This window comes from Tyto alba, unplaced genomic scaffold (assembly GCF_018691265.1).
Source record: "Tyto alba isolate M040663 unplaced genomic scaffold, T.alba_DEE_v4.0 Super-Scaffold_38, whole genome shotgun sequence".
In the NCBI taxonomy this organism is placed as follows: domain Eukaryota; kingdom Metazoa; phylum Chordata; class Aves; order Strigiformes; family Tytonidae; genus Tyto; species Tyto alba.
In genome coordinates this window covers 1,570,032-1,582,193 of record NW_024881313.1, presented here as the reverse complement: position 1 = coordinate 1,582,193, position 12,162 = coordinate 1,570,032, and the positions used below count along the sequence as shown (strand labels likewise).

The 12,162-nt window shown below is 35.6% G+C and overlaps 1 protein-coding gene across 3 annotated transcripts in view; it reads left to right on the top strand.

Moving 5' to 3' along the window:
- The window catches only part of KCNH8 (potassium voltage-gated channel subfamily H member 8), a 197,961-nt gene that overhangs the window by 144,658 nt on the left and 41,141 nt on the right, over nt 1-12,162 (top strand). For all 3 annotated transcript variants that reach the window (XM_042802266.1, XM_042802265.1, XM_042802267.1), the window contains 2 exons: nt 7,511-7,708; nt 11,809-12,008. In XM_042802266.1, the coding sequence (XP_042658200.1) occupies nt 7,511-7,708; nt 11,809-12,008 (398 nt within the window). The remainder of the gene's footprint in view (nt 1-7,510; nt 7,709-11,808; nt 12,009-12,162) is intronic.

Here is a 12,162-nt window from a genome sequence, read left to right as displayed (position 1 = left end):
ATCCACTCCTAGTGTCCACTTAATCTCTAATATGAGAACAATCCTAAAATTTGCTGCTCATGAATCGTCATGTATAATTTTGAAGGGAAGATGTCTCATCAAGGGTTGTTTCTGATAAGGGCATGATTATGAAACTCAAAACCATTTTTCCTTCATTTTAAAATTTTCAATTCTTGCCATTGTTTGCAAGCTCCCCAAAATATGCTGTTAATGATTTCACATGGAGGCTCAAAATATATATATATATATATATATCACTTACATGAATGAAGGTTTTATCTTGGTTTATTTATTAGGCTTTAAAAAGATGAACATTTCAGATTTGAAGCATGAAATCTTCTTATAATATTTGTCCTCTCCCCTCTAAAGATTTTATCTACTTAACAGAAGGAGGCATAGAGTACTTGATAGAAATGCGTAATTTCTTTCCTCTTTGATTACATATTAAAGCATTTTTTTTGGTGTGTTTTTTATTGTCTATAATGTGGGCGTTCATCAAGCAGAAGTGTATAAACTTATATATAAATCTTTATAAAATATTCTGTGTTTCTATCATGACAATATCTGCGTGCCTCACTTCTGTTAGCACTTAAAAGTCCACTGAGCCCAGAGGTTAAGTTTAATATACTTACACAAGTTTAACATAGTTAACTCTTCATTATCTGGATAAACTGGTGCAATGAATGCACCAGAATAGTACCAAGGATTGTGACACAGACAAATTAAAATGGGTGAAAATATTAAAATAGACATAAATTAGATTTTAAAATATAGTTAGTGTAACACAAAGGAAAAAGAAAAGTGATGTTATGAACTGTGGGGGGTAGACACCTCTGCCATGCATTGATTTGATGCATGACTCACCATATTTGCTGCATGCATGGCTGTTCCCAGGCAGCATGGCTGGTGCCTGGGCTCTGGTCCCAGGGTTACAGAGGGCAGCCTTGGGTGCCTTTGTGTGCCCCTATCACAAGGACTCCAGCTGCAGGCAGTTGAGAGAAAACTGTTTCATATAGTCCAAGTTAAATCTATTTCTGTTCTATGCCATGTCAAGAATTTCCCTCCACAAAACTTGACTATGTGGATTTGACTACAGTAGATGTTCCTCTAGTTCTGTCACACTATCAGTCTCCTTGATAACCGTGTCATGTGTATTTCTAGTTTAGGAAGGGAAAAAAAAAAAACAAAAACAATAAACAACAAAAAAAAATACAAAACCAAAACTAAATCTATCATAATAAATTTCATTAAGGACCACATTTGAGAATGAAAAAATAAGAATAAACATTTTTATAATAAATTATTTTGGTAATGACTTCATTTTTTTTAAAACAGTTTCAGTCCTTGAGAAAAATGTTAATGTTTTTCTTTTATCATATTTGTTTTCTTTGTCATTTTAAGTGTTTACCATTTGCAGGAAAATATGCTAGCAAAATAAAGACCAAGGGGAGTAGCTTAATTCTATTGGTTCCTCATTATTATGCAGCTGTTATGCTTATGTCTGTTGTAGTATTATTGAAGTCTTTCTAGTCTAAATTTCAGGTACTGCCACTTAACTTTTACTTACATTGAATGCCAGCTAATTCTCTTCTTCAAATATAGCCCCTAGTCTAGAGCTGTTCTTTTGTAGCATGCACTTGTTGACACATCATATAGATGAACCTCAGGTTTCTTCCTAAATGTGTAACATTTATTTATTATCTTCATTCTGAAAAGATCATGAGCTTATGTCCTGTATTTTACTATTGTGCAATTATGCCATTTGGGCACACATGATGGAACTGCGTTTTCACACTCTTAGAACCTGGAGCTGTATGACATCTTCAGGATTGTAGGTTTTCCTATTTTTAGCACATATTTTTTTCTAAGCTGTGTGAAAGAAAAGCCTGGTTCATGTTTTATTTGTGAGTTGGTGCAATAAGGTCTGTCACATTTACAGTTCTCTAGAAGCAGTGCTTGAAAATATGATTGCTCCTGTCATCTCTGGGGGTCTTGAATCCTTAAACCATCTGTTTGTGTACCTGCAAGCCTCTCCTAACAGGCAAAATTCCATCATAGATCAAACCTGTAGACAAATGATCAGATTTTGTGGCAATGAAAAGGTAACAGCTATGTACCACTGGATTAAGTAGTAAGGATGATGCTGTTCAGTGTATTAATAGTCTGGGAAAAAAATGCAAATGTCAAAAACATTTTGGCTAGACATGGATAAAAAAGGCTTTGAGAATCTTGAGAACTTGAATACTTTAAATGAATAATCACTATGAAATTAGAGACAATGATTATTCAATAATGCAGAGTCATGCACATTAGAAGTAGTAAAATAATTTAGTGTTCTTATATACCTCTCAGTTTTGAATGCATTGTATCAGTCAGAAACAGCTAGAGAGTAACTGTGCAGAGTTCTTTGTAAGCAATCTTAAAAGCAAAGCTAATGTTTTAATGTCTAATGAATGATAATTAGGGTTTGATAAGGTAGAATATATTCATTGTACTGTTGTACAAAATAATGGTAACATCTCATCTCAGCTCTGTTCTCCCCTCCTCAGATGCTCTTTATGACACATTCTGAAGCAGCAACATGGACAGTTGATGAAAGTGATTTGGACATGTAAAATCTATCTCACAGAGACTATAATCACAATCACTATAATCATAAGTGCTTTTACCTAAGAAGAAGGGAATTCACCTACTCGTTTTATTTTAGCAACTGGTTTGCCCTAAAATTTACTTTTTGGAGGTTAATATTCCAAGGAAACAGAATAGAGAGAGATACAAGCTAAAATCTTGGCTTCGTTTAGATCAGTGGGATCTTTGCAACAGTTTTCCTCCATTTAAAATGGAAATATGAGATGATTGTTTGCAGATGGGAGCGTGCAGCTGTGTAATTAAAGGGTAGTGTGATTTCCTGTGTGAACCTACAGCTCCTCGCTGCCTGACTCTAGATCTGAAAAGAGGAGTGATCAGCAGTGACCACAGACTGCTGCAGTGGGACACAAAAGACCTCTCGGGGCACATGGTGATTTTCTTTTAAAAATGCATTCCAGTGATGAAGGATATAGTTTCTCTTGTATAGTTGTTATCTATTCCTTAATGACCCAAAACTGTTCACTGCAACACACATTAGTAGGCATAAAACATAGAGACTTCTGTGTTAAAAGTTATAATCTATTTATATCAGAAGGCTGCATGTGCTCCTGTTCAGGACATATTTTTATTATTATTCTTCAGTGTTTGGTGACTTATTCATATTTTTTGCCTTCTGTTTTCCAGTATTTCTAGGTTTTGCAATTTGGTTTATATGGTTTTGTATTGCCTGCTCTTTCACAAGTTACAGTTGTGGGTTTTGGAAAAGTATAAAGAAAACGTGGCATGTAATAAAGCCATTGCCATCTTTTGTGCTTTCATTTAGAGGTCCAGAGGTTTTCAGTCAAGCCAGAAAAATATAAGTCAGCCTGAAACATAACCCTTAAAGATAATGCACACTTGAGAGCATCCTTTAATTTACCTCAGCACTATTCATTACGCATACTCCTCCCTACCATCAGTGTAGCATTGATTACTCTCTTTACTCACTAGAGTGAAAGTGCCAAGTATGGTCTGGCCCTAAATGAGGATCAAATACTGTTTATACACAAAAAGGTGTGATATAGGAGCAGATGGGCTTTTCTACCTTCACATTTCCCCTAGGAATACCTAAAGTCCTGAATTTTATATGGAACCACAGCTGAGAGAAGATGGGCCTTTGTCCCATTCTCTCTCTTCTGACATCATTACCACTGGTCTATTGGAGAACCATTCCTGCTCTCAGGCATGCAGGGATACTCTAATTGACACTCATCATCCAAACCACTTTGCATTTCCTGATCAGTGGTCCAGAATAAACTAGAGAGTTTTGGTCTACTTTTTAATTGGAAAAAATGTTTGTTTGTTTTATAGAATAAAAGCTGTAGGTAATTAATGCATTAGAAAATGCAACTATTTTCTAAGTTTTGAAGCACCAGACAGGATTTTGATATGTTAAGTGTCTGTCATATAAACAAAATCTAAGTAGTAGTATAGAATGAATCTGCAAATTATAGGGAGTGATGTGCTTGCTCAGTGCAGTGCAAGCACCAACCTGAGGGAAGACTGAGTTTCTGGATGTCCAGTAAAATGAGGTAATGTGTTTTAAATCTGGTTATAAAGTATGACATTCACAGATGCTTATTTATGTTTCTGCTGGTATTTGAGCACTTCCCAGATACAGATAAGTGACACTCCATACAGATTCTTCCATCAATTTTCAAAGTAGCCTAAAGGAGCTAGATAACCAATTCCTACTGACTCTTCCAATGGGACTTGATTACTTAAGTGCTCTTTTTTTCTTTGAAAAAATCTTCCTCTTAATTACACTAATTGGTGCTTAAAAATGTTTTCAAAGTCACAGAGCTATATCTAGATAATGCTAATTCAGAACCAGACAGGATTCATAAGGCTGAATTCTAGGAAGCTCCCTCTGACTACAAGGTATATTTATTTTTCTGTTCTATCCTGAGGGCAGAAATTAATTACTCAAGTTTGCCAGAGAATCTGCTGAGAGCTGTTACCTACAGGAACCAAAAAAAGTAAAAGGCATTAGTCAATCATGCTATTTCACAAGTATTTGCATTGGCTAATGAGAGTATTTACAGCCAACTGTATATTTTCTCTAAACCCCAAAGAAAAAAAAAAAAAAGGTAGTACTATCAACAAAAATCTGAGAAGTATAGTTGATCTGGAGGACCTTGCAGCATTTTATATACTTTGGCTAAAAACTCATCCTATATAATTTCTTCAAAAGTTCCTGATTAGGATCATCTCTAACAACCAAAACAGAAATGAGGAGCTGTAAACATGTCCTTATCTACAAATCAGAGGAATATATTTATTGGGTTTTCACTTTGATACAGATTTTCTGTTCCAAGTCTCATGGTCCATCTCTAAAGAAAGTTACCTAATAGCTTTTCTTTATATAGTGAGCATCTTTTAAGCAATTGCTAATAATTGCTAACTGCTACTGTTGTAGCTCAGTGATAAGCCATTCATCTTACTAATTATGATCATTTGTCTGACCCTCAGTTACACCACAGAACGCTGAACTCATCTCAAATACTGGTGTCCTGACAGAAGCGCTTGTTAGCAACTGTAAAATGCTAATGTTGTATTTGGTATTTTGATAGTAGAATTACATTAGAGATAGTATAGGGACTTCTACAGTTTGATACAATGTAGGCATTTATTTTTGTGCCTTACCTTTACTAGCAGTAATGCATCCTATAGGAGCAATGATGTTTCAGTAGGGTTGGGTGTTTTGCTTGATAACCTCGAACATAAAGTGTGCTGTAAATGAGAAAACAGTTTAAATACATCTATTGGTTAAAGAATTGAATCATCCACCTTTTCTGGATAGCACTGAAAATGTATTAGTCTGAAAGTGAGGCCTGTAATGTTTCTTATCAAGTTACAATAGGTAAACTCAAGGGTTTTTTTTTTTAATTTAATAGCTGAAACTGAAGTGGAGAAACTTGCAGTCAGATGCATTATGACCACCAGGAACAATGAATGTGAAATTCATTCAGATAACAAAATGCAGATGAATGGGAATACAGAGGCTAAGAATCAGTGGCTTTTAGAACACTCCCAGGAAAGAGATTTTCTCCTAAGAGACATTATTTCATCATTTACACATCAGTTACAGTTATTTAAAATAACTCATTTGTTTCAATTTTATAGTTCTTCATATGACTAGAATACTTTCAAGAACTGACATTGAATTTTATGATTGTATTTCTTTACATTAGGTTTAGGTAGAATTTTTTTAACTCTATCTACTCTCTGCCAGGGATTTTCTTAGGTTTTTATTCTTTCATGTGTGGGATTACATTCCATAACATGAGCATAGGAATGAAATCCAGTATACAAAGGGCTGTATTATTGTTAGGGGAATGTAATTTAATCTCAAGAAAACAGCGGTGCACAGAGAGAGGACTTGTATTGGCTCAGTTAGGTTTTTTTTATTATTATTATTTTAAATAATTGGGAGCCACAAATATAGAACAGCCTCCTGTGATTAATACTTTCTATCAAGGCAAAACCAAGTAGATTTTCAGACGCTTTCTTGTCTGTTGGCAAGGTAAACCAGCCCACTCAGTACTGCCATCTGATGACGATGCAGAGCACTTTCATTTATGCTTTTGATTACATTTACTAGACTGAATAGAGTGGGTCAGCAGGGTGAGGACTGGACCCCACACTGTCATTACCCAGCCCTCCTGCCTTAGCTTTCTCTGTAGGAGAGGATGCAAGAGAGTATGGAGCTGGGGATGGTAGCAGCCATGGCTCAACAAGTCTGATGTAAGTGGTAAATTCTTACAGACTTTTCCCCCAACTGAATTGGAAGTGCTGGGACAGATACTTTAAATCTGCCCCCTACTTTTGCAGATATTCTGTATGAGGGGCTTTCCCCCAGTTCATACTCAGATTCATCCAAAATGAAGAAATGGATGCTGACTGAAGTGGGGAGAGAATAAGCTTCAGGAGGTGATTCATTCTGTCAGGTCTCAGCTTAAAACAAGGGCACCCCAACCAATTTTTCTAAACTAAAACTCTGCCTGCCAGGAATATTTTGTTTTGGCAGTTCTCCCTGAATATCCAGGAAAGATTCCCAATCTCCCAAGCAAACTGCTTAACAGGCAAAATGGGGCACACAATTTGTTTTTTCTTTTTCTTTTCCTATCTTGATTTTTGTGAAGCATTGTGTTTATGCAATTCATTCAGGTTATTTGTTTTCCTTTTCCAAAAGAGGAACTGCATACTTTTTCCTGGTTTGTTGCTTTGGGTTTTTATTGTTGGTTTGTTATTGCTTTTTAAATATCTATGAGGTAGTATGTAATTCTACTTTCTCTAGCACACACAGATTCATGTAGCAAAATGAAAGGAAAGATTAAATGAACAATTTAGAAAATACTTACTGAAGCATCTTTTGAAAATTAATTCTGGTTTGTAAGTTTTGTTTAGTTGTTTGAATCTTTTCTACTGTAAAAAGAAACATGTAAAAAGCTCTAAATATATTATTATTATAACAATTTAGTCTTAGAATCTCAAAAAGCTTTCCAAGCATTAATTAATGGAAAGAATCAAATCAATATTGCATTCTTGCTACAGTGTTTTTAGGTGATGATTTTTTTCTTTTCAGCGCCCTAATGGGTTTTTTGAATTATCTAATTAGACCTGTAATATGCAATTCAAAACCACTTGATTTCCATACAGAAATACATTTCTTATTATAAATAAAATAAATAATCAAGGGACACAATACATAATGTGCTGTATAAATTCCTACAGTTTAATGGTTTTTTTATTCTTGGAAATGTGTGAAGAGTGCAGTGTCTTCTAAATAATTATTTTTTTAGAATTATTTTGATTTACGGAATGTGTAGTTTTCATGGTGTCAGTATTCCTTAATATTTTTTTATGCTTTGTTTTTCAGGTTGGCTTCATGAGCTAGGAAAACGTATTGAGTCTCCTTACTATGAGAATAATACACTAGGAGGCCCATCAATCAGAAGTGCCTATATAGCTGCCCTATATTTCACCCTCAGCAGCCTCACCAGCGTTGGATTTGGAAATGTTTCAGCTAATACTGATGCTGAAAAGATCTTCTCCATTTGCACAATGCTGATTGGGGGTAGGTACAAACACTAAGCATCATGTCAAATGTTTTAGGGGGGTAGGGACAAGTAAAATAAGACCTGAAATTTTTCTAAGTTTCTTTAAAAAACAAAACAAAACACAAGAGAAATATCAATTTTAAATTGAAAAAGAAAGACGTAAGACATGGCTATGTTGGATTTATACTAGATAAACTCTCTTAAGCAGACATATTTCTAACCTTTTGATCACTATAGTGTCAAAAGACAGTTATCACCCAGTAAAATGCAAACTCACATTATTTTCAGTGAGTGTGGCCCAGCACGTGCCAGGGGATTTTGTTTGCGTGCCAGGCACTTCTCCAGTCAGCCAGGCAATAGGTGTATGTTCAGTTCAGTCCCCACGACAGCCCTGGGAATGATGGTGAGGGGAGCTGGGCAGCCCATCAGTGAACCTGGCTGTGAGTGTTGTGTACCCTTACCTGAAGGACCAGCCCAGCGAGAAGGCAGTGGAGACAGGAGAGAGCCAAGAAGACTCTTTGATGGGCCATAGCTGATTCTCTCATAAACAAAAAGCAGTTTAATTATTACTAAGTAAATTTTACCATATCACTGCTTCAGATTAGAATCAAAATGCAATATTTTTGTCATATTTGGATCTCTTAGTAGTACTTTTATTTATGTTAATTACCTAATTATACTGTTGGGGAAAGTCATGTGCTTATTTATGGTCACCTCCTTTCTGCTGAGGCACCTGAGCACAACCTGTGAGCTGGTGGCACCTGCAGAGCTTAGTAAGCCAAGGCCACTAGAAAAAGAACCTGCAGCTCTCTCTTTACTTCATCTTCCTCCCCCAAAATATCAGGTCTCCTATGTCATATTGTGTATATCATACAACTCAAAGGAGATGTTACAGTAGACATGAGAGGTAAAAGCAAATCACTGCTAGATCACTGACCTCTTTTTTTTTTTTTTTTTTTTTTTTTTTTTTCCTGCTTGCCCAGTTGTTTTGGAAACACTAGTAGGTATTTCTCCAGGGCTAGTCAGTAAGGCACTGGTGGTCAGCTTTGCATCATAAATTTTCCTGGCAAAAAATGAATTGTCAACTTGACACTTGAAAGCTAGGAACACAATGAACGATCGATCCTCAAACTACATATTTGCAGCATCAAGTGGTATAAAAAGTGCTCAATTAATTATTGTCATTTTTCCCAGTCCTGAAAATGAGTGACAATAATATAACGAATCATCCAAGAATTACATAATTTTGATTTTGATACTGTCACAAAAACACAAGCAGCTCATTAATTGCTTTTGCTAGTAGTATAAAATCATAGTTTTAAAATACAGCGTGACCTCTGTGCTTTGGGGCTCACTACATAAAATCTGTTGGAATGAAGGAAGGAGTTTTCATTTCTATCAAGAAATCAAGAGATAACCTGTGTAAGGCAATGATGAATATTTAATTCACTTTGATACGGCACAGCTTTCACAAAATTAATAGGGTTAGAATATAAAAGTATGCTATACTTTTATTTAGTCCAGTTATAGCAATTCTTTTTAAATTTTTTATATTATTGAATGATTGTACTAATCTGGTTGTGTACTGAAAAAAATGTGAAGAATTAGCTAAGTGAATGTAGTAAGAGGGAACTGAAAACTGAAAGGCAAAGTTACTCATAGGCAAGCTGGTAGAAGAATGACTTTACACCTGGGAATCTCCAGTGAACAAGATATATCCCAGGAAGAAAGCAGAGCTGGCTGGTTTGCAGGTATTTTCTTGAGGAATTATATTTTAGATGCTATTTAAGAAAATCAGAACAGCAAGGAAATTTGAAGGATTTGTCATCATACAGCACAGACTGGTGAGGATGCCTCAGAAAACTCTGTTGGAAATAAAGTACTAGTCTGTATACTTTAAGGCATAATACCTTTTCAGTTCTTAAAACACATTTTGCTGTATAGTTCTAGCTGATACTTAATTTTAAAATTCCCTAGTGAAAAGTGATGTCTTGAGAAAAATTCATGTAAGTTTTTTACAGTTTTTAGAACAAGCCATTACTTTATGAAATTTCCAGTATAACGGATAGCATGAGTTAGTTTATCAGTAGTTAAAATAAGTAACAAAAATGTGATTTAAAATATCCATTAAAATCAAGGCCACTTTATGAAATACGTTTCCTAGAAGTTTTTAACTTGTCCTACTTGGTTTTATCGGATTGGATTAATGGATTTCTTAGAGAAAGTAGGGTGAGTCTGTAATTATGCGATAAAGAAATCTAATGGCTGTTACAGCCAGGAACAGCTTGTCATCATCAGTAGGAGCTGTCTTCCAATCTACATGCACAAAAAGAGATTCTCCCATAGAACTAAAATTCTTGATGATATTTGTGCCTACAATCACATCATGGAGATCTCTGTGCAGCTCCTAACCTTAGAGCCTGTCGGGAGACTTATATCACATGTGATTTTTATGTATGCATCCGTATACCACCTAATGCTTTATCCCCACCCCCCTTTTTAAACTGATTATCACATCCTTCGAGGCTACGCTATCTCCTTAGCCTATTTAACTATGTCTGGCTGAATTGTTTCAGCCCTAGCTGCCATATTTGTATTATAATATCCTGTATCTAGTGTTACACCAGTCCCTCACATTTTGTTGCCCAGGCTTCTGACATTAAAGACTTAGCAACTCACTGTAGTGTTAGGAACAGCACCTAGTTGATCCAGCTGATTATTCTTAGAAATACATTTCCAATTATGTTTACTTTTCTTTCTAATATTCATAGCTGAGCCTTTTCTTTCTGCCCTGCTTTTCATCTATTGTCTTTTACTAATGGACTTCTATTGACTTAATCATATCATTGGATCACCTCTACAAGAATGCATACTGCATTGTGAAACTACATCACACTGCAGTGCTTCATCTGTTTTTTCTGCATTTCCTTCACAATAAAGACACAGATACTATCACTAGCTTCTTTGTGTTTTATTCAGCCTGTAAAAATTTTCAACGCTCCAAACTAAAGAATTTTCTGCCTGTTTCTAATATATAAAAGTGTTATTATCCATCAAATGCATCCTTTCCTCCTCCTGCTCCCCCTTGTCTCTCCTCACTCACACTGGACTTCTTAAATTGCTATACAAGGTCAACATCTTGTTTGTCTTGTTTATAAACCAATTTCTTTGCCACTCTGAGGAGTCTGTCTGCTTTCTTTCAAGCACTATAAAGATAGATGTCCCTTAAGAGTAATAATCAAGCTCTTTAATAGTTTTTTCAATAAACAGTTTGTAAATGTGTGTATTATATACCTCAGATCAATACCACAGGACAGACAATCCAGTAGTGATTTTTCCCACTGATAATCAGGAAGCACATTTCTGCACAGACAGACCCAGGTGACCTGTATCTATAAGCATTTCTTCAATTTTACTTCTGGTCTTTTTATTCCCAAGCCAGTCTGTAATTGCAGACAAACTCCAGGATGTCAGAACTTTCTGATAAACAATTTCACGCCACATTCAACCTACTCAAGCAACATAAGAAATTAGCTTGTCAGTTTGAATGTATCTTGAATTTCTGCTTTTTCAATTGTTTTTTTGTCTTTTTTTTTTTTTAACATTTTACTCCCCAGAATATGATACATCTCTAAATGCTAGTTGCAATCTCATTCCACTACACACAGTCCCCATTAATAATTGGTTTTAGTTACATGATTCCTCTGAAATCTATTACCTTCTATGTAGTTGCTAACTGACCATTTGAGTCTAGTTTTCACAATGATTAATAGTTTCTCATTATTTCTTGAGCATACCTACCTACACGTGTTCATCTGTTTTCCTTTTGCTTTAGACTATAAACTTGGGCATTCTTTTGCTTGGTACCCTGACTAGATAGCATCAGATGTGGTTCTACCCTGTCCCACGACTGTGGTTGCTAGTTACACAAAAAAAATAGAGATAAATAATCATATGAACATTACTTTATATTACTTGTGGAGCTTTATATTCAAAAGTTTTATTATATCTCTCAATCGGGAAACTGATTTTCTGTGAAGATCCTGTTTATTTTCTGTGTTACGTTTTAATGATCAACAAATCACTCTACACTGCACATAATTTCTCTCCTCCCTAGCTCTGATGCATGCCTTGGTTTTTGGCAATGTGACTGCCATAATTCAGAGGATGTACTCCAGATGGTCCCTTTATCATACAAGAACCAAGGATCTGAAGGACTTTATACGTGTCCATCACCTGCCACAGCAGCTAAAGCAAAGGATGCTTGAATATTTCCAAACCACGTGGTCTGTCAATAATGGAATTGATTCTAATGAGGTAACCAAACAAGGGAGGTTGTGTGTTTGATGGTTTTGACTATTGACTTAGAGTCGGGGGGGGGGGGGGGGGGGGGGGGGAGGGGGTGAGTGTGTGTAATTTTCTATTTGTGATGCTGTGTTTTGTGTGAAGTTACATTTAAAAAAGAACATGC